General features: G+C 42.8%; 1 protein-coding gene across 1 annotated transcript in view; it reads left to right on the top strand.

Moving 5' to 3' along the window:
- Nucleotides 1-22,093, top strand: part of SLC4A8 (solute carrier family 4 member 8) — a 93,982-nt gene that overhangs the window by 11,747 nt on the left and 60,142 nt on the right. Inside the window, exons 2-7 of the mRNA XM_017545905.2 lie at nucleotides 2,856-2,937; nucleotides 14,981-15,127; nucleotides 15,641-15,776; nucleotides 17,064-17,224; nucleotides 20,241-20,429; nucleotides 21,453-21,544. Coding sequence (XP_017401394.1) covers nucleotides 2,856-2,937; nucleotides 14,981-15,127; nucleotides 15,641-15,776; nucleotides 17,064-17,224; nucleotides 20,241-20,429; nucleotides 21,453-21,544 — 807 coding nt within the window. The remainder of the gene's footprint in view (nucleotides 1-2,855; nucleotides 2,938-14,980; nucleotides 15,128-15,640; nucleotides 15,777-17,063; nucleotides 17,225-20,240; nucleotides 20,430-21,452; nucleotides 21,545-22,093) is intronic.

Raw genomic sequence — 22,093 nt, forward strand, 5'->3', positions numbered from 1 at the left:
AACCTCCGCCTCCTGGGTTCAGGCAATTCTCCTGCCTCAGCCTCCTGAGTAGCTGGGATTACAGGCACGCGCCACCATGCCCAGCTAATTTTTTGTAGTTTTAGTAGAGACGGGGTTTCATCATGTTGACCAGGATGGTCTCGATCTCTTGACCTTGTAATCCACCCGCCTCGGCCTCCCGAAGTGCTGGGATTACAGGCTTGAGCCACCGCGCCCGGCCCTATACTTCTTACTTCTATGAGATAAACTTTTTTTAGTTTCTACATATGAGTGAGAACATGCAATGTTTAACTTTCTGTTCCTGGCTTATTTCACTTAACATAATGTCCTTCAGTTCCATCCATGTTGCCACAAATGGCAGGATTTCATCCTTCTTATGGCTGAATAGTATTCCATTGTGTATTTATGCCATATTTTCTTTTCTTTTTTTTTTGAGATGGAGTCTTGCACTGTTGCCAGGCTGAAGTGCAGTGGCGCTATCTCGGCTCACTGCAACCTCTGCCTCCCGGGTTCAAGCGATTCTCCTGCCTCAGCCTTCCAAGTAGCTGGGATTATAGGTGCCTGCCACCATGCCCAGCTAATTTTTAAAATTTTTAGTAGAGATGGGGTTTTACCAATGTTGGCCAGGGTGGTCTTGATATCCTGATCTCGTGATCCACCTGCCTTGGCCTCCCAAAGTGCTGGGATTACAGACTTGAGCCACCACGCCTGGCCCACATTTTCTTTATCCATTCATCTGTTGTTGGACATCTAGGATGATTCCATATCTTGGCTCTTATGAATAGTGCTGTGATAAACATGGGGATGCAGATGTCTGTTTAATATAGTGATTTCCTTTCCTTTGGATAAATGCCCAATAGTGGGATTACTGGATCATATAGTAGTTCTATTTTGAGGAACCTCCACTGTTCTCCACAGTGGCTATACTAGCTTATATTCCCACCAACAGTGTATAAGCATTCGTTCTTCTTCACATCCTTGCCAGCACTTGTTCTATTTTGTCTTTTTGATCATAGCCATCCTAACTGGAGTGAGATGATGCCTCATTGTGGTTTTGCTTTGCATTTTCCTAATGATTAGTGACATTGAGCATTTTTTCATATATTTGTTGACTGTTTATCTTTTGAGAATTATGTATTCATTCTTTTAACAAAGATTTATTGAGCACCTATTATGTGAAAAGTCTGTGCTTGGTGCTGGGATACTGTGGTGAGGAAGACAGATGTAGTCCCTCCCTCAAGGAACAGAGGAGACTTTTTTTTTTTTTTTTTTTTGAGATGGAGTCTTGCTCTGTTGCCCATGTTGGAGTACAGTGGTGCAATCTCAGCTCACTGCAACCTCCTCCTCCCAGGTTCAAGCGATTCTCCTGCCTCAGCCTCCTGAGCAGGGGGGACTACAGGCACACACCACCATGCCCACCTAATTTTTGTATTTTTAGTAGAGACAGGGTTTCACCACGTTGGTCAGGCCAATCTTGAACTCGTGACCTCAGGTGACCCACCTGCCTTGACCTCCCAAAGTGTTGGGATTACAGGCATGAGCCACCATGCTCAGCAGCGAAGACATTTTATTACTACCAGAATTGCAGTGTGCTCTGAAGATATGTAAATGGGGGACCTAGCTTAGTTTGGAAGTGGGGGTGGGTAATCAGAAAAGGCTTTCAAGTAAGTGTGTTGAGGCTGAGATCAGAGATGATGAATAAGTATTAGCTTCTGCTGGTGGGGGTGGGAGTGGCAAGGAGAGAATGGTAGTTCCAGGAAGAGAGAGTAGCACTAAGTAAAGAAGGTGAGTGTAGTTCCAGAACTAAAAAAAATGCCCAATACGATTTAAAGCATTGGAGAGTGTAGTGAAGAGTGGATGAGATACGAAAATTAATTTTTTAGAGAAATTGCAAAGGAAGACTTGGTAAGAAAAGGGAACTAGCTACCTGAAGGCATATGGGTATGGATGAATAAGTAACTTTGAAATTTCACCCGTGGGCTAAGAAATGATGGTGCCATTGGTAGGAATAAATAAATGAGCACAGGGTGTTAGTTTTGGAAGGCAAGTTAGTTTGGTTTTAGACACATGGATCTTGAGGTGTGGCATCCTAGTGGCTTATCAATGACTGAACCACAGTTTCAGACTACAGTTGAAACTGTAAGTCTCAAGTGAGGAAAACAAAGGGTAGAGAGCTCTTTCTTTGAAATTACCAGAGGAAGAAAAGGCCTAAGAATGAGTCAGAGGAGACCTGACAAGAGGAGCAGGATGGAGAATTTCAAGGACAGTGTGGCAAGCCGGCTCAAATGCTGCAAAGAGGCCAGAGAGACTAATCTATACCAAATGGGACAACCTGCTTCACAGCACTTGCAGAATGCCAGCATGTTATACAGAGGTATACATGGAGTGGGGAGGTGGAAAAGTCATGAGATTTACAGCCACAAGACCTGGGCTCATGACGTCTCCTTGTAGTCCCAGCTGCTCTGGAGGCTGAGGCAGGAGAATTGCTTAAACCCAGGAGTTCAAGGCTGCAGTGAGCTATGATTGTATCACTGCAATATAGCCTGGGTGGCCCATTCTCTAAAAAGTGAAAAAAAAAAAGACTTAGGCTCAGTCTTAGCTCTTTCTTTTATGACATTTGTGACCCTGGGATCATTACTTAATGTCTGTGAGTCTCAGTCTGCTCATTTACAGAATGAGGAAGAGAATGGCTGTCATATTCACTTCTAAAAAGTATTGTGAAGTTCAAATGTAAAAATACATGTAAACCATTGTGTTTTCCCCCTAAGTATCTCAAAAGGATCTGGCATACACAAGGTTTGTATATTTGAATGATGTATGTGTATTACTGTGACTATTTATCTGTGTTTAAACAGAGACCAGATGAAGAAGCTGTGGTGGATCAGGGTGGGACCAGTACAATTCTCAACATTCACTATGAAAAAGAAGAGCTGGAAGGTAAGAACTGCCATGCTGTGTGATCAGGGAAATTGGTGAGAGGCAGCCTGGTGTGGGAAGACCTGGTTCTGTGTCCTAACTCTTTCTCACTAGCTGTCAGACCTTGGGGAAAATAACTTAATTTTCTTTAGCCTCACTTTTCTCATCTGGCAAATAAAAGTAGGAATACTAATACCTGTCTTACTTTATAGGGATATCATTAGGATCTAATTGCCAACATGGGAGATAGTGCTTTGGACACTGTGAAGTCCGGTATAAAATATTAACAAATAACCTGTTCTTTGAGAATGTGATGTACTCAGTTCAGTGCACTGATTCTTGACAACTGCCTGGAAATACCAATATATACAAAACTTAAAAAGAAAATAAAATACAAATAGTTTTAAAAACTCAGTTTGGCTATAAAACCCTATTTTTACCCCATTTCCAATATTTACTGTTTCTATTCTATACCCATTTCTGCCTGGTGTTTTCATCTAAACAAGAGGGAAAACAGGAACACACCTGTGACATACTTTTGAGTTCATAATGCCAAAGTTATATAAAAGCCCAGCTGAAGTGGAAAGGAAGGAAGAGGCATTTTGGATGACCCACTCGGTCGAGTTTGCCTTGTTTCAGCTCTTCCTTTCTCTGCACCTCACCCGCAGCTCTTTATATGACCATTGTGTGGTGTCCTGCTTTCCTTCTTCCCCTGGGGACTAGCTGGTGTGCTAGGAGTTGGTCCCACACCTGGCCATGGTTTCCTGATTAGTGTTGATGCTCAGTTTCATTAGAGGAAGGCTCGTGTCCAGTATAGTTTTAATGAGAAGCCACATTTGGCACAAAAGCCTTTGTGAAATTTCTGCAGCATCCCCTGCAATGTTGAAGGCTATGATACAGCAACTTTCTGATGCCTGAGACAGCATGTGAAATGTTCTCTCTGTACTGCCTGTTCCCATGACAGTTTTTTTCATCAAAGTTGTACAACCTCCAGAGAAAACTTGTCCTTTTGATGGGGAGAGCGGAAGCCGTAGAGGCTGACTCAGCCTCTGGGTCTGTTACCATGAGAACTGATGTGGGTGGCTCTTTGGAGGTCAGTGGTGTTTGGGTATACCAAGGTGAAGTTTTCCAAGTTATTTTGACCAGACGGAAGAAGAGAAAATGTGAGTTTCAGCAGTTGGGAGAGAGTGGGACAAGGAAAGGATGTGGAATGGGAGGCCAACATTTGTTGAATGCCCCTTGTGTGTTAGGCATTAGATTAGGCACCTTATACAAGTTGTCTTTTTCGTCTTCATAGCACTCCAGGCAGGTAGGTATCATTATCCCTATTTTACTCATAAGGAAACTGCTCAAGGTCATTGAGCATAATAGCAGGTGAGGCTGGGGAGAGAACCCTGCTCTATTTATTCTGTCACACAGCCTGCAAGTGAGGACAGTAACTAGCATTAACCACCCAACCTCAGTATCTTGCTCCATCATATAAAATTTTTGTATGTAGCTCTTGCCTCTTCTTCTGTTATGATACTCCTGTGGTCTCTCTACCCTCTTATTGCATCTTAGGGGCACGTTGCTGTCAGTTTAGTTGTCCTGTAGCAAGCACCACTGGACCTTTGCCCTCAGTAAGGAGGTAACCATTTATGAACACTCTTGTCTACTTGGGAGTAGAATAAGAAACCTGGGCAAGCTCTCCTGAATCTTGATATCTGGTGCCATCCATGGAGATCAGCTAAGTAATTGGCAGCAGGAGTATCTTCTCCAAATGACATCATCTGTTCTTTATGCATGCTCTACTTTGCTAAAAAAGAAAGCTGCCTATGATGACAGCCTTACTAGCGCATAGTGTGTTGGGAAATGGTCCTTTGTACATAGACTTTTTTTGAAAACTAGAATCTTATTTATGTTGACACTTTTACAAAAAGTATTAAATTCAAATGGTGGATGAACTAGAATCAGACCTCAGGCCTGATGTGTTTCTAGAGCAGCTCTAGAGAAGAGAAGAGAGAGTTGGGATTTGCTATAGGGTTGGCTGTGCTGTGGGTTCCACCCAGACTAACTCTGAAGGGCCATCCTAGGACTCAGTGAGGCTGGACTCAGGGTAGTGTTATCTCTTGAAGACATAGAATAAAGTGAGTCCCATTTTGATGGAACACAGAAGTAATTTGTGTTCAGATTCAATATGCATGCCATAATAGAAGGTTCTGTGGCTGCCAAAAAAATGTCCAGATTTTCCTTCCCATATTCCATACCTTCTGCTCAGATGACATAAACTATAAATCATTGCCTTACCCCATTTTATTTATTTATTTATTTATTTATTTATTTATATTAAACAACAACCTCTAGTCCAAGAATATGAGTTTTTTGTTTGTTTTTTGATACAGTTCTACTCTGTTGCACAGGCTGGAGTTTCGTGACCCAGTCTTGGCTCACTGTAGCCTCCACCTCCCAGGCTCAATTGATCCTCCCACCTTAGCTTGCCAAGTACCTGGGGCTACAGGCACGTGCCACCATGCCTGGCTATCCTTACCCCATTTTAAGAACTATTTCTGAGACTTAGTCTGTGCACATTGTTAGAAATTTTGTAAATGTGGGTCTTTTTGGATAAATTAATTCTATCCGTAAGAGACGGTGCATTAAGCTGCAGGTTCCAGCCCGGCAGGGTCTAGTGGGTGTTCTTTTGTGTGCCGAGATGATAGATCTTAGAAAAGAAAGACACAAGAACACAGAGATAAGAAAAGAATTCGGCTGGGCTCAGGAGGCCACTGTAACGAAGGGGTGGAGTCCAACAGTGGCCCAGAATGCCTGGAAGCACTGATATTTATTGTATACATAGGCAGGGGGGCAGAGCCAGGAGAGTAACTCATCTGACACGATCCTTAGGGGTCAAGCAAATCACATTCTCACAATACGGGGGGCCACGTGGGTACAGTTTAGGGATCACGTGGATATAGTACAGTGGGTCACATGGGTACAGTACAGAGGGCCCCTCTCTTTCAGGTAGCTGCTGCAAGGAGTGGAGGCATATATGTCAGTATCTTTCTATGCAGTTATCAGAGAGATCAAAGGCTTCTAGGATTCCTCTATTCTTAATTCTCACAGCCTCTAAGAATTTACAAGGGAGCATCAGATGCGAAAATGGAACATGAAAGTGGACAAGGATGGTGACCATCGGAGCATAGCACCATGGAGAGGTGTTAAAACCCTTGGATGTCTGTGGGCTGGCCTGGCTAGTGTCAGACCTTCCTCAAGAGCCGGCAGAGTAGAGCTTTCTCTAAAACTCCGCAGTGAAAGGGAAACTCCCCCTACTCCCCCTTACGGCCTGCTAAGCAGCAGGCGCCTCCCCAGACGCTGGCTTTACCCCAAGGCCTGCCTGCTAAGGAACACGCACCTTCTCAGGTGCCGGCATTACCGCAAGGCATTTGCTCTCACCTCCTGATCACTTCTCACAATGTCCCTTCAGTTCCGAATTGTATTTCACTGGATTATGTCTATACTATAAGACTGAAATGTTCCTACACTAAAGCAAAGATTAATAGAGAATAATGATGTAATAAGATTAAATAATTGATTATGTGATTGAATCTAAGTCTAATTGGTGTCATTGCTATAACTAAGTAATCAGTAAATATGTTTGGTATTATTGCTACGTTTAAGTAATCAGTTATTTATTATACTGTGACAGATTGTGCCTTCAGTCTCTTGCCATGGCACCTGGGCAACTTTCCCACATTATTATGTTGCTTTTTTTTAATATGTGGGAAGAGTCAAAAGCAAACATTAGAACTTGAGTTTAGAACCTTAGTCCATGATGTGCTTCAGTGGAGTTTCCTAGTCCCAGGGGAACAAGGGGCAGTTGCTTTAGTTAGAGGAATGGCTTCTTACATTTTTTCTGGCAGATCATTATTCCTGATTAACCACTGGATTAATGAACTGTGGAGTAAGTTTAAGGCCTTCTAATACGTTTTTAACAGAGGTAAGAGCCATTTAGTCATATTTATAACTTTTAAAAAGGCTTACATCTGCTCTACATGTGAGATTCACCCCCGCAGTTATTGACTTTGAGTTAACCTGTAAGCCCAGAGGAGCAGAGCACCCTGTTGTATGGGCTAATGAGCTCTGTGTGGGTGCTGGGTAAACAATGTGCATGTACTGCATTGTACCTTGGTAGCCCAATCTCTATCAGCAGGGTAGGTCACACCTAGGGTTCCTGTCCTGCTTCACATGACTCATAGCCAGTTCACTAAAGATTGCTCTCTGCATATGAATATATACTTATTTTAAAAAATATACACTAAAATTACATCTTTCCCACAATTTTTACTAAATTAGAATACTTTATTTGCACACAGATAGTTCCAAAAGACTAAGTTTGACCTTTTTTTGAAAAAAGAATGGGGAATTAGGTGAGAAGAAATGGGATTTGGGTGAGTTGGTAGGTACAAGAGGCAGGCAAAGAGCGGTTTAATGGCCAAGAAAGTGACCACAGAATTAGTTTAATGAAGTCACTGAATGGCCAGAATCCAGTTAGTTGGACTGGATTTTATTGGTGCTATCTTCATTTCCTAGTGTCTGTTTGTCATATTTTCTGCCAATTTTTACTCAGAAAATTCAAATCCTTGCTTCAGAATCCCAGGACTAGAAACTGATACCTGATTTTCTGACAGCCACTTGGTCCTTCTTAGCTCTGACCCCCTGCTGAACTTGATGTCATTTCTGCCTATCTCTGATATTTTTAAAAGGCAGGCATTGTGACTGGCTAATGTTTGTGAAAACTGATTGTACTAAAGTAAGCTTTACCTTACTTCCTACAGAACCATCAAAGGCATCTATAGGATGGATGTCTTCCCCATTATGCCTCAAATCTACCTAGTAGGAATTTAGATATCAAGCAAAACCGTATATTATTCACTCAGCAAACATTTACTAAGCCTCTTCTGGGGTCCCTTTGTGCAGTAATAAGTCAGGGCAGTGAGAACAATTGAATCATCATGTCTTCTGAAGAATGACCTAGCCTGAAACTTTCATAGGACTCGAACATTAGAACCTGGACTAGCCATCATCTGGACAAGCTCAAGAAGCCATTTGGTCTGTCCTCCTTGTTTTACTTTAACAGTGACAGTGAGTAATTTAAACCAATAAGATGAAATCTAATAATGCAGTTTCTAATAGCCAATCACTGCCTCCTTAATTTCTCCTTTAAAATTAAATAATACTAGCAGTATACCAGCAGCGGCCCAGTGGAAGTATTTGAAATGGGCTCAAGGAGCAAGGAGAAGTAGAGGTTCTAGCCTGGCCAGTAATCCTTTGTGGGCTTTTTAGGGAAGAAGAAACCCATGGTTGGGATGGCTCTATTGAACTGAAAGTCACTTCTCACTGAGGCTGTTCTTAACCCAAATCCAGCTCTGTCTAGATGTACTAGATTTTACAACACCTATGTCATCATTTTAGAGGCCAATCAAAGTGGTTGTTTAGTTTTCAATTTTGTTTTGAGACAGGTTCTCACTCTGTCACCCAGACTGAGTGTAGTGGTAAGATCAAGGCTCACTGCAGCCTCAACCTCCTGGGCTCAAGTGATCCTCCCACCTCAGCCTCCCAAGTAGCTGAGACTACAGGCATGCACTACCATGCCTGGCCAATTTTTTATTTTTTGTAGAGTTGGAGTCTTGCTATGTTACTCAGGCTGGCCTCGAACTACTGAATGCAAGTGATCTTCCTTCCTTAGCCTCCCAGAGTGTTGAGATTATAGGTGTGGGTCACTGTGTCTGGCCAGACGTGGTTGTTCAGGATGAAATTATGCTTTTCACAGCCCATAGATTCTTCATGACCTGCCCCTGCCTGTTTTTCTGTCCTTGTCCATCTTCTTTCCTTCCCTTTTCTGCCTTGCTCTGGCCCTACCAGCTATTCTTTTGCCTTAGAACCAGCTCTGCACATTCCTACCTTACGACTTGTGCACTTGATCTTTCCTCTTCTTGGAATACTCTTCTCCCAGGTCTTCTTATGTTCTTTCCTTATCACTCAGATGTCCCCTCTAATCATCTTAAAGTCTCCCTTCTCCATCCTACCTCTTGCCCTAGACACTCTAGCATTTTACCTTATTTGGTTCATAGTAATAATAATATTTAAATGATATTTTTTTGTTTTCATATCTGTCCTCCCCAACAAGAATATGTGTCCTGAAGACTTTGTGCTGTTCAATTTTGTATCCCCAGCCCTTGGGACAGGATCTGGCACAATTAGGTGACTCTAGTCTGCTCCCAATGCCACCTGGGTTGGTTTCAGTGTTACAAGGATTTCGTTAACATACTGTAATGGAACATAATGAGTTAACAAATAGTATTTTATTAAGATGGTATTCAGTTTAGCCTTTTCATGCTTTATGCTCTTTATAGTTGATACTAATAATGTCAGGGTCTGGAATCCCACATCTTAGCAGAACCTCCTCTGGCTCTATGTTTTTGTTTCTATGAATTTGCAAGATGACTGTAGGGTCCAGCCGTCTGGTGCGGAGACAAGAAATTATAGAAATAAAAGACACAAGACACAGAGATAGAGAAAAGAGAGTTTGGGCCCAGGGGTCTATTGCTACTCAAATTGCGGAGACCAGCAGTGTCCCCCAATGCCTGGACGCTCTCACTTTTATTGAGTTGCAAATCTGGGGGCAGAGTAGGTAGGGCATGGCCTTGGTGGTCGGTGACTGGGGGCAGCATAGAAAGGGTGTGGCAGTGATAGGGTCAAGTACATCACGTGTCATTCAGGTAGGGACTCAGGAATTTCTGGCACCCGAAGTGAGGTAAGGAACATAATGCATCAGCACCTTTTCCATACTTATCAAGAAAGAACTAAAACATTTAAGATTTATATTACTATTGCTGATTATCTTTTCTAAGACAAAAGGAACCAAATACAGAAGTAGAACATAAGAGTAGACATGGAACATGACCACTGAAGCACAGCATCACATAGAGACAGTTAAGCCCCTGGATGTCTGTGGGTCTACCTGACAGTCGTCAGGCCTTACCATAAGAGCTTGGAGAAGCGGAGCTTTCTCCAAACTTCCCAAGGAAGGAGATATCTCGGCCTTTTTGGACATCTCCTTCCCTAGCTGGCTAAACAGTGGGCGCTTTCACAGTGCTGGCACTGCCGCACATCTGAGGCACCCTCCAGCAGCCCTTATGTGGGCATGACAGAGGGCTTAGAGCATCTTGCCTTAGTGTCATTAATTTCATAATGTCACCCCAGGTTCACACTTCTGACCTGAGAGGCATTAGTAAAAGAATTAAGATCACCTATGAATAACCAAGATCACATATGAATAGCTAATAACTACTACAGTTATATTTCTAGTTACTTTCTTCTTCATTATTTATATGGAAATAGGCTGAGGCCTTTTGCTCCAGCCTTGGTGCTTATGGAATCTCCTCCCTACATATGACTACATTATGTTCAGGGATCTGCCTGTTAAAAATGACCTGAGATATACACGAGGCAACAGAGGACTCTCCTGAGACAGGAGGGTAAGAAGTGCGATTCCACTAGATGCTAAACATTTTATCCTCCTGCCTCTCATCTGCTAGAGATTCTAGCAGATCTCTGATCATCTTCTCCTCTAATCCTCACTGTTTCTTTTTTATTTTGCTTTATTACTTTGGAATTTGGAAAACAGGGAGAGCAAATAAAAGGAGAGACAAATAGAGAAAGAGGTGTTAGAGTGGTACCCAAGGCACTTTAACCTGATTTGGAAGTGGAGAGCACTGTCAAGGAAGTTGAGTGCAGCCTTAGGAAACCCCATTACTGGGAAAAGAAGAAGATAAAAGAGTTGGCAACTCTTCCCATAAAGTCTCCTTCTCAGGGAAGTCTTCCTGATGAAGCTCTCCATTCTCAGGTCAGTTAGGACTTTATCAATCTTCCCATCCCATGGTGAGTACTTTATTTACCCTAAACACGTTCACTTTGGTTACTTGTTCCTTTTGTGGCCTCTTTCAGGTCGCAGTCAGAGGCCCTCTTAGGTCAAATTATGTACTCCTGAGGAGGTCCTAAGGGCTTATGCTCCGCAGGGAAATACTTAAGAGATATTCTATTTGCTGAACATTTGTGGAACAATGACCATGTGTGAAACATTGTGCTTCATTATATAGGCATTCTGAGAGAAAGGTCTAACCTGGGACACTGAGGAGCTTGCAAGTGAAGAGTGGAGAATAAGAGAGATAGCTGCTTAACTTTAATGCAAAGCAGAAATAAGTACATGAGAAAAACGCTAACCAAGGGTGCTGGGAATCTATCTATCTATCTATCTATCTATCTATCTATCTATCCATCCATCCATCCATCTATTTGTCTATCTGGAGATAGGCTCTCATTCTGTTGCCCAGATTGGAGTGCAGTGGTGTGATCATAACTCACTACAGCTTTGAACTCCTGGACTCAAGTGATCTTACTACCTCAGCCTTCCAAATAGCTAGGACTATTGGTGCATGTCACCACACCTGGCTAATTTTTTTTTTTTTACACCTTTTGTGGAGATGAGGTCTCACTAAGTTCCCCAGGCTAGTCTCAAACTCCTGGCCTTAAACAGTCTTCCTGCCTTGGCCTCCCAAAGTGTTAGGATTATAGACATGAGCCACTGTGCCTGGACTGGCACTGGGAATTTAAAGGAATGAGGCAGCACATCTGATGGGGGAGATCAGAAATAATACCAAGAAGGAAGATGCATTTGCAGTGCATCTTGAATAAGTGAGCCAAGTCAGTGTCCAGAAATCACTGGCACATTTGTGGAATAGCGGTTTGGTTCTGATAGAGAAAAGAGTATGAGGTGATGGTGGGTACAGCAGCCAAGGCCATGAAGAGGAGATGGAGTCAAAACCAGGCCATTCGGTTGCTGGGGTACATGACAGGTACACATCTCTATATTCCCGCCCCCCCAGCAAATGTTGATTTTCTGTGAGCATGTAGGATTTCCACTTTTTCTCTTGAGCTTGTTACTTAGTTATTGAGAGGTCTTTCATTTTATTTTCCCACTGAATATATAATTTGTACTAAAAGAAGAAAAGACTGAAAATGAGGTTGAGTACTGAGCTTGAAGGTCCTGAATTCATATGGGTGAGCCATGATAAGAGCTGTAACTAGGAGGATTTGTTTGCAGGGTTAATTTAGTGTGAGAGACAGGAAGGAACCCCTGCTTCGTCCAAGTGGGTGGTTTAATGGCCTTAATCTATAGAATGTACAGTGATGGAGAAAGAAAGTGGAGTTGAAAATCTAAGGTAACACTCAGGTTTCAAGCCTAGGAAGTTGAGAGAATGGCAAGGCTGTGAATAGAAACACGGAATGAGTATAAGACTGATTTGAGATGGAGGATGGTGACCTTGCTTTGTGACATGTTTAATCACTGTAGATAGAGATTTGAAGGTCATTTGTAAAAGTGAACTTTGAAAATAGAAGTGTGTTTAGCACTAAAAAGAGAGAAGAAAAGGGCCAAGGACAGAAATCTGAGGAGCCATCCTTTGATGGCTTGTTGGGGGATGGAGCAGCATAGTCAGAGTAGTGAAAGTGAACCAGGGGAGGGCAGTGGCACCACAGCTCAGGGAGCCCAGAGCATCCAAGTGGTTTGGATACTGCCTGCAACATGGTGGGCTCTCAAGAAAGTCTTATGAACTAAGCTGAGAGAGATGTAAGATGATAGAGATTTGGTGAATGACTGATGTGGTGTCCCTACTGAGGGAAGCTTCAGCAGAGACTGGGGTCAGAAGCCATATGCAGAGGCTGTGGAACAAGTAAGTGGTAAGGAAAGGGAGTTAGGGTGTGACTGTTTTTGGAAATGGTTTGATAGAGAAGGAAAGAGGACATGGGAGAGTAGCACTGCTTGGGAAGGTTTCTTTTTAAGAAGTCAGGAAAAACCTGTGGCAGGGATGGATGGAAAGGAGAGACCGAGGATAACAGAAGCAACAGGACCCCCGGAGGGCGAGAAGCAATGGGATAGAGTCATACTCATTAACATACTCAGCTTGGCAGAGGAGAGCAAGCCAGACTGAGGAAGAGAAGAACTTCCATCTCTTCTCAGTAAAACCTGAAGTGAGGGCTGGGTACAGTGGTTCATACCTGTAATCCCAGTACTTTGGGAGGCTGAGGCCAGAGGATCGCTTGCGCTTGGGAGTTTGAAATGAGCCAGGTCAACGTGTCAGGAACTTGTCTCTACTAAAAATCAGGCAGATTTCCAGGGTGTGTTGGTGCATGCTTGAGGTCTCAGCTATACAGGAAGATCACATGAACCTGAGAGTTTGAGGCTACAGTGAATGGTGATCACACCACTGCACTCTAGCCTGGGCAACAGAGTGAGACTCTGTCTAAAAAAGAAAGGAAAAAAAAAAGAACATTTAAAAACTGATGGAATGTCACCTGTTCTCAGCAGGAAGGAATGTAGATAAGGTTGTGGATTTGAAGACAGTGGGTAAGGATTAGAACAGCTCCTTTGGTGGAAGATGTAGGGACTGGGTCTGAGATCTAGACTGCTGAGCAGCAGTAACCAGGCAGAAATGGGAGAAGACTAAGGCACGGTGCACTGGGCACGGGAGCATCAGCAGCCCCAAAGCTACTGATTCTGGGCTCCAGGTTTGGCAGGAAGGCAAGGGGAAGCCAGGTAGAGGTGACAGAGACCTGGAAATCAGGATCAAAACCAAAGCAGGTTTATAGAAGGAATGAGGCTGGATGTGGTGGCTCATGCCTGTGAACCCAGCACTTTGGGAGGTGGAGACAGTAGGATTGCTTGGGGTAAGAAATTTGAGATTAGCTTGGGCAATATGGCAAGACCCCGTCTCTACAAAAAATTTTAAAAATTAGCTGGGTGTGGTGGTGCACGCCTGTATTCCTGGCTACTTGGGAGACTGAGGTGGGAGGATTGCTTGAACCCAGGAGTTCGAGGTTGCAGTGAGATATGACCGCAATGCTACTGCCCTCTACCCTGGGCGACAGAGTGAGATACTATCTCAAGAATAAAAAGAAGGAATAGGAGTGGAGGAACTAGGGAGGAAACACTGTTGGGTCACTTATTTTCTCATGTTCCCCTCTCTTTGTACAATATTTAATGTCTTTTTTTAACCCTAACCCCACCCTTCTCATGACTTATAATTAGTTTCTTTTAGTATTATTCTAGATTGTATATTCTACAATGCAGAAAATAAAATAATGGAAGGTGATCCTAGGATGAATACATCCAAGGCTGTTACAGCTTATTCTAGGCATTGTGTTAAGCATTTTGCATGCAAAACCTTATTTACTACTTATGAAAACTCCAATTAAATAACAAACTTTTAATATTTCTTCTTAAAGATGAATCACAGAGAGATTAAATTGTTCAAGGTCACATGGCTAGGGAATGATGGAATTGAGTTTTGGACACAGGTGGGCTGATTTGAGCCTTACCTGTGCTCTTAACCACTTTTCTGCCTCCCTGCCAAGACCTGCCACACTTGTTATAGAGCAACTGTGTCACCTTTTAAAAAAATCACTCAATCCCAGCACTTTGGGAGGCTGACTGATCACCAGGTCAGGAGTTCAAGACCAGCTTGGCCAACATGGTAAAACCCCATCTCTGCTAAAAATATAAAAATACACAAGTATGCATGGTGATGCATACTTGTAGTCCCAGGTACTTGGGAGGCCGAGGCAGGAGAATCGCTTGAACCTGGGTGGTGGAGGTTTCAGTGAGCTGAGGTCACACCACTGCACTCCAGCTTGGGCAGCAGAATAAGACTTCGTCTCGAAACAAAAGAAAATCACTCAAATTGTCATTGTCATAACAATAACATCTGAATCAGCCTTTACAATTTGCAAAGCACATTGTTTCTTTCAATCTTCACAAGATCTCTGTGAAGTTTGCAGGCATGTGCAGCATAAAGAAAGAGACCCTCAACTCCAAAATCTCTATATCTTTACTGCTGGAAGTCTTTGAAGTTTTGTTATTTCAGAGTTGTGACCAGGCCAAAGAACTGTGATATTTCTTCTTAACTATGCTAGGATTTTTTTTTTTTTCTACTAAAGGAGTTCTCTCCACAGACCTTCTACTTCTTTCCAGGTCATAGAACTCTGTATGTGGGAGTTCGGATGCCGCTGGGCCGGCAGAGTCATCGGCACCACCGCACTCATGGCCAGAAGCACCGGAGGCGAGGGCGGGGTAAAGGAGCCAGCCAGGGGGAGGAAGGCCTGGAAGCCCTGGCCCACGGTAATGGCCTTCCGAGACTGGGAGATGAAGGGCGGGAGATGAAGGGCGGGTTTCCATGGCCCGGAGGCATGGGGAGTCTGAGGGGACATGTGACTGACATTAGCAGCTGGTCTTGATTCTCCAGCCCTTTGTAGGATTTTCAGAGCTGCTTCCAAGAAGAAATGCCTCTTAAAAGTCAAAAATATTTTCATGAAAACTTCACAGTTCTGACCCCCCTAATATCAATATCATAATAGGTAAAATCCCTTGCTAGAGAATTAGCCAAACATTTTTATCAAATTCATCAGTTTTCCAGTTTCTTGTGGGTTTTCTTCAAGTGGTCTTCATTCATAAATTTTTTCTCCCATGAAACTACTTGTACAGAGTAGCTTTTTCTCTTAGAATAAAGAAATCTTTTTCATCTGCGTTCGTGGCTGTCTATATATATCCCAAAAGTTGTTAGGTAAGGCAAAATGATATTTCTGTTCTAAGTGTGAGGCTAGAGCAGACCTTTCTCTTTGGTTGATTTCCTAGACACACCATCTCAGCGTGTTCAGTTCATTCTTGGCACCGAGGAAGATGAAGAGCATGTGCCTCATGAGCTGTTTACAGAGCTGGATGAGATCTGTATGAAAGAGGGAGAAGATGCTGAATGGAAGGAAACAGCCAGGTGAGGCCCTAAAATGGCCTGCATCAAGATCTGCTTCGGTAGGCAAATGTGTACCTTTCAGCAAGTGACAGGCCTGCCTGCTTTGTTTCTTCTTGGGAGAAGAAGGGGGACTGACATGGGGACTGACATTCTAGGGTCTCTGGTGGAAATCTTTGATGTTGGCCTCTTTGTTATGCCTTTGGTGATACCTATGCCAGTTAACCTGGAGGATGGGATTGGTGAAATAAACATAGGATATTCAAGGGGTCTCGTCTCATTTGTTTGGGGCTCAGAGTAAGTTTACGGGCTCTCTTGGTATTACTATAGGTCTGGCTTAGAAGATGTGGACAGGGCCACCTTGGTGGGGACCTGGTTAAGCAGACATAGCATTGGTCCAGACTTCTTATGCAGGTGAACCACAGGGTTCAGATTCACTGGCAGTCAGAGTTTTTGAGACTTTAAATTCCTCTGGGACAATTCAACCTCATAAAGACCCTTGGGATTATAACCAGCCTGACTGTTGGCTTCCTGGAGTGATTGTAGAATAACTGCTTGTCTGAGACTCAAATCCCAGAAGAGCCCTCAGGGGGCATGTCTAGGCTCTTCTAGTAACTGACCAGTGAACCTTATAGATGATGCTTGAGACTCAGGGAAGGAGGGAGGTGGGTAATTAGCAAAGCGTGGCTCCAGCTCTCACTGAAACAGCTCTTGCTGAATGCCTGCTGTATTGTGAATGTTATGGGTTGAGAGATTTAAACGGGCCAATTGACCTGGTATCAAGTGAAAAGGAAATTATTCGTTTGTTATTCCGTCTTGGCATGCTTCTAAAGGTCACACAGAACACTGAACACTAAAGGTCACACAGGACAGAGATAAAAAGAAAAATATCGTTTTATTAATGTGATTTGTCAATGTGTCCAAGTGATAGAGATTAAATCTATTTTTATTGTACAGGTAATGCATGCTTATTATAGAACATTTAAGAATAAAGATAAGCAAAAAGAAGAAAAAAAATATCTGTAATCCCAAAACTGCAGGGTTAATGAGGAGTATAATATTTGGTGTCTTATACATGTATGTGTTTGACTTTTAAAATTTTCTTTAAATAAGAATGGAATTAAACTATACTCAATCTTGCAGTGTTCTATTACCTGCTTTTTAAACTTACCAATGTACCCTGAACATATAGATTTTACAGTGCTCAGTATGACTATTCAGATAGCTTCCTCTATGGCTTACATTGAAGATTCTCTCTTGAAAATTCCTCATTTTCTATCTTTGGCATCTAGCTATTTGTAATGCTTTCAGGTGGCTGAAGTTTGAAGAAGATGTTGAAGATGGAGGAGAACGCTGGAGCAAGCCTTACGTGGCAACCCTTTCACTGCACAGTCTGTTTGAGCTAAGAAGCTGCCTTATTAATGGAACAGTCCTTCTGGATATGCGTGCAAATAGCATAGAAGAAATTTCAGGTAAGGTTGGGGAAGGGAAAACAGAGAGACTTTCTTGTAAATTTAAGAAGTGTGGGGGGAAAAAGAGTATGGTGTGGCAGAAAGAATACAGTGGCTTGTGTGTCCTTGGGCAAGCCACAACCTTCCTGGCCTCAGTGTCCTTGGCTGTGGGAAGGGTTTCAGGTGAATAAATGACTCTACCTACTTCATAGGTGTATTATGGAATTCAAATCACATGGTGTTAAATTTTCATTTGTCTGTTCATTCAGCAAATATTTTATTTTGTATCTGCTATATACTTGATGACGTGCTAGGCAAGGGGGAATAAAGTCCCCTCGGGTGCAGTGGCTCATGCCTGTAATTCCAGCACTTTGTGGGGCTGAAGTGGGTGGATAGCTTGAGCTCAGGAGTTCCAGACCAGCCTGGTCAACATGGTGAAACCCTGTCTCTACAAAAAATAGAAAAATTAGCTGGGAGTGGTGGCTTATACCTGTAGCCCCAGTTATTCAAGAAGCTGAGGCATGAAGATCGCTTGAGCCCTGATGGTCAAGGCTGTAGTGAGCTGAGATTGTGCCACTGCACTCCAGCCTGGGTGATAGAGCGAGACCCTGTCTCTTAAAAAAGAAAAAAAAAAGAGAAAGAAAGGATTCCTACCTTCAAGGAGCTCACCTTCAAATGGGGAAATAGCCATGGAAATGACAATTAAAATAAGTGCAACAACAGAGATATGCTTGATAGTAGTAATTAGAGAAAGGGGCAACTGGAAGTTGTGTGTAGAAAAAAGTAAACAGAATTAAAGACTTTAAATTATAGCATCTAGGGCAGATATGCAGGAACTTGAGCTAAAGTGCCCCTACTTCTTCAGTAAGATGTGAGGGGGAGATGTCTGATTGTGCTTCCCGATGTGATTGAGTGTTAAGTTAGTATATTTGGGGCCTGGATGGAGAAACACCTGGGCGCACGAGGGACTTTTCCCTTGAATTGGTTCTGTTTGACTGGACAGGTTAAAGAAATATTTCTCCAAACCTTTCTCTATTTCAAGCATTCAAGTAATTCTGTCTCTCTGGGATCATAGGAGGACCCAGGGGAGGGATAAGCACTGATGGGATATTGGGTCCCCTTCTTTTTCAAGGAGGTGCCCCAGAAGTATCGCTCTGACTGCCTGGGAACAATGGAATTCTCATGTCCACCATTGGAGTCACATTTAGCTAACTTTTGACTACTTGTCTGAAATTCCATGAATGTCCCTTAAAAGGTTGTTTGTTAGAGAGAAGAATCCCTGGGAGCTATTGAAGCTGTTTAAAACTCTTTGTAAACAACAGCAGCCCCTGGAGAGTTTTGGACAGGGTAATGATCAATCAGATTTTTCTTTTTTTTAATTTTTATTTTTATTTTTATTTTATTTATTTATTTATTTATTTTTTTTGAGACGGAGTTTCGCTCTTGTTGCCCAGGCTGGAGTGCAATGGCGCGATCTCGGCTCACCGCAACCTCCGCCTCCTGGGTTCAGGCAATTCTCCTGCCTCAGCCTCCTGAGTAGCTGGGATTACAGGCATGCGCCACCATGCCCAGCTGATTTTTTGTATTTTTAGTAGAGACGGGGTTTCACCATGTTGACCAGGATGGTCTCGATCTCTTGACCTCGTGATCCACCCGCCTCGGCCTCCCAAAGTGCTGGGATTACAGGCTTGAGCCACCGCGCCCGGTCAGATTTTTCATATTATAAAGATAATTATGACAGCAATATAGAGGGTCAGTTGAAGGGAGAAATGCATTAAGCTATTGCAGTAGTTCAGGTGAGATGTCACCTGCACTGTGAGCAGTGATAGTAAGGGATGGCTAATTTTTCTTCTGAGAACTTTAGGTGATAAGAGAGACAGGAGGCAGTAGATAGAGGGAGACATGATGTGGATGTTCTTTCTTTTTCCCCCAAGATGAAGGGTCCCGAAGCATGATTAGAATATTGGGGTGGGGTGGGGAAGGAACCAATGAATATAAAGGTTAAACATACAGAAATATGGCTCTTCAGCTTGATTATGGAATAGCCTCATTTATTGCGTCTAGTACTTGGATAGTCATGGATGGAATTAGAAATTTAGGATAGGTTGAGAGTTTTGGGAGGCTTTTGAAGTATTATGTAGGACTGAAGTAAAAGTGCTATGATTCTTCACATCAGGTACCTAATATAGTCATAATACTTTAGTGATAAGGATCAGCAAAGTATATCAGGAGAATCAGCACTCTCTCTATATCATCTCATTTAATTTTCTGTAATACCCTTCTAACATAGGTAATATGAGTTCCATGTTACAGATGAAGAACTAAGGTATAGAGAGAGTATGTATCTTGCCCAAGATCACACAGCTAGAAAGTGGTAGAAAAAGGAAGCAATGTAGGCCTTTAACTCCAGAACCCATACTGATAACTGCTATGTTTACTGACACTTATCACTAGGTATTGAAATTTTTTTCCCCTCAACTCCATTGGCCTTGATAGGTTTCGAGGTGATGCTTGTTGGTAATTGTCTGGGGTGAGTGGTTAGTTAACTTAATTTTTCTTATAGATTCCTCTTCTAAATAGCCCTTTGGAGTTCTACAGTTATAATTCTTCTTGACAATCACAGCAATGTCAAAATCTTGGAGGAAGGGAATGTAGGGAAAATTTAGCAGATGACAGAACAAAGTAGGTAATAATGTGAGCTTTCAAATTATATAGTCCTGAATTTGAATCCTAGCTCTGCAAACTACTAGATGTAAGACCTTGGAGAATTTTCTAGCATTTGCGCCTCAGTTTCCTTATTTGTGAAGACTGTTGTACTAGTACTCAATAGTTTCTATGCCCAATCGTAATAATTTGTTGCATGAATAAAGTATAACTTTTCACAGTCACTATCATCAAATAGCACTTTCAGACATGAAGCTGAAATTGCACCTCAATAGCTGTAGTGGAGCTGCTTCCCCCTACTCCATGCCTTTACCCCATTCCACCTGTTCATTAACCCTCAGTCTGAGTGTTCATGTGAGTGCCTACTTTCCAGACCTGATCCTGGATCAGCAAGAACTGTCCAGTGACCTGAATGATTGCATGAGGGTTAAAGTGCGGGAAGCCCTTCTCAAAAAGCATCATCATCAGAATGAAAAGAAGAGAAACAACCTCATTCCCATTGTTCGCTCCTTTGCTGAGGTTGGCAAGAAGCAGTCCGATCCACATTCGATGGATAAACATGGTAAGATTATTAGGTGATTTTTCTCTCTTTATTAATAAGAAATTTGGGAACTAGTTAGAGATGCTGACTTACCAGGGGTCGGGGCTGTATTTGTCTAATATGTTTCCATGTCTACTTAGGCACTTAGTACTTTTTGGAGACTGGTAAGGTGGGTGGCTGGGACTGCTGCCCATCTCTCTCTCAGAGCACTAGGGATGCATTCCTCAGATAGTTCTCAATGGACCTAAGGTGAGGGACTTACGCCCTAGGGTGGCCTCAGAACTGATGTAGCTTTTGAGAGATATCCATAATGGGGATAATTTGAGACGAGAGAAGGTAAATTGGAGCTTTTTAGGAATAGACAAATGTCTTAGATTAGGGAGGCAAAATACAGTAGTGGAGGCTCTTGAGTCAGACTTGTAGGCTTGTGATTCTGGCTTTACCACTCAGTGTATGACTTTGGGCAATCTACTAAGCCTCTTTAAGTCTCACTTTCTTACCTATAACATAAGAGTACTGATAGGACCTACTCCGTAAATTTATTGTGAACTTCAACGAGTTGATCTATGTGAGGGCCTTAACTCAGATGCATGGTGGATGATAAACACTCAGAATTTCGGCTGCTGATTGGTTCCTTTTCCTGTGGCCAGGCAGGGCCTCATCTACATTCATTTCCTGAGTATTACCCATACTGAAGCACCATGAGCAGGGGATATGCCTGGGAATCTATATTTTTGAAAAGTTTTCCATAGAGGTCTCTTATAAGCATGTCTGGTTAAGGATCACTGCCTTAGTAGAGAAATAAAAGAGGGTTACAAATGTGTTCAGAAAGAAGGTGCAGAAGTAGTAAGAGCTCTGTCCTCCCCTTACCACTAACTAGTAGGTAAGGAGAAAGGTGTATGTGGGTCTTGACTTCGTAGTCATCTTAACCTCTTCTCTATGTAGGCTTTGCAGGAGAAGGCAGAGCCAGTTGACTGATGGATGGGGTGTGTCAGAGGGGAAAAGGGCAGGGACTCAGGATTTTGATTGATTTTCTCCAAATAGGTCAAACTGTGTCCCCTCAGTCTGTTCCAACTACAAGTCTTGAAGTAAAAAATGGAGTGAATTGTGAACATAGTCCTGTGGATTTAAGCAAGGTGAGCAGAATCATGGGAAATTGGCTTCCAGGTCTACGGTTCTTTTTAGTGGAATCCAGAGTTCAATTTCTGGAATCTGGGTAAGGTTTAGTGTTTCAAGACGCTTTTCCCAAGACTAGAGCCCTTTCTGCATGAAAGGAGGCCCATCTGGGCATGTCTTTTCCCTTCTACTTCAGCCTGGATGAAGCTGACTCAGCAGTTTCTTCCTCCAGATTTAATATGATAAAAACTGAGACTGGCTACTGAGAATCTTCCCTAACACAGATCTCTGGATTTTTCTGTTATTTTTTTGGTACCTGCTCTCCAGCAGTTCTTCTCACCCCCAAGGGTTTTGGATATCTATTTAGAGACAGATGTCTCCTAAGACTAACTCTTGGTTGAAGCTCTCCTTGAGGACTGTGACTTTGGTATTTGAGGCCTTCTGCAGTAGCAGTGCCTTACTGCAGCTTCTGGTCCAAGCCTTGGTCTCCCTGCCTCCAGCCTCTCCTTTTTTTTTTTTTTTTTTTCTACGGAGTTTCACTCTTGTTACCCAGGCTGGAGTGCAATGGC

The sequence above is a fragment of the Cebus imitator genome, unplaced genomic scaffold, assembly GCF_001604975.1.
Source record: "Cebus imitator isolate Cc_AM_T3 unplaced genomic scaffold, Cebus_imitator-1.0 Scaffold181, whole genome shotgun sequence".
Classification (NCBI taxonomy): Eukaryota; Metazoa; Chordata; class Mammalia; order Primates; family Cebidae; genus Cebus; species Cebus imitator.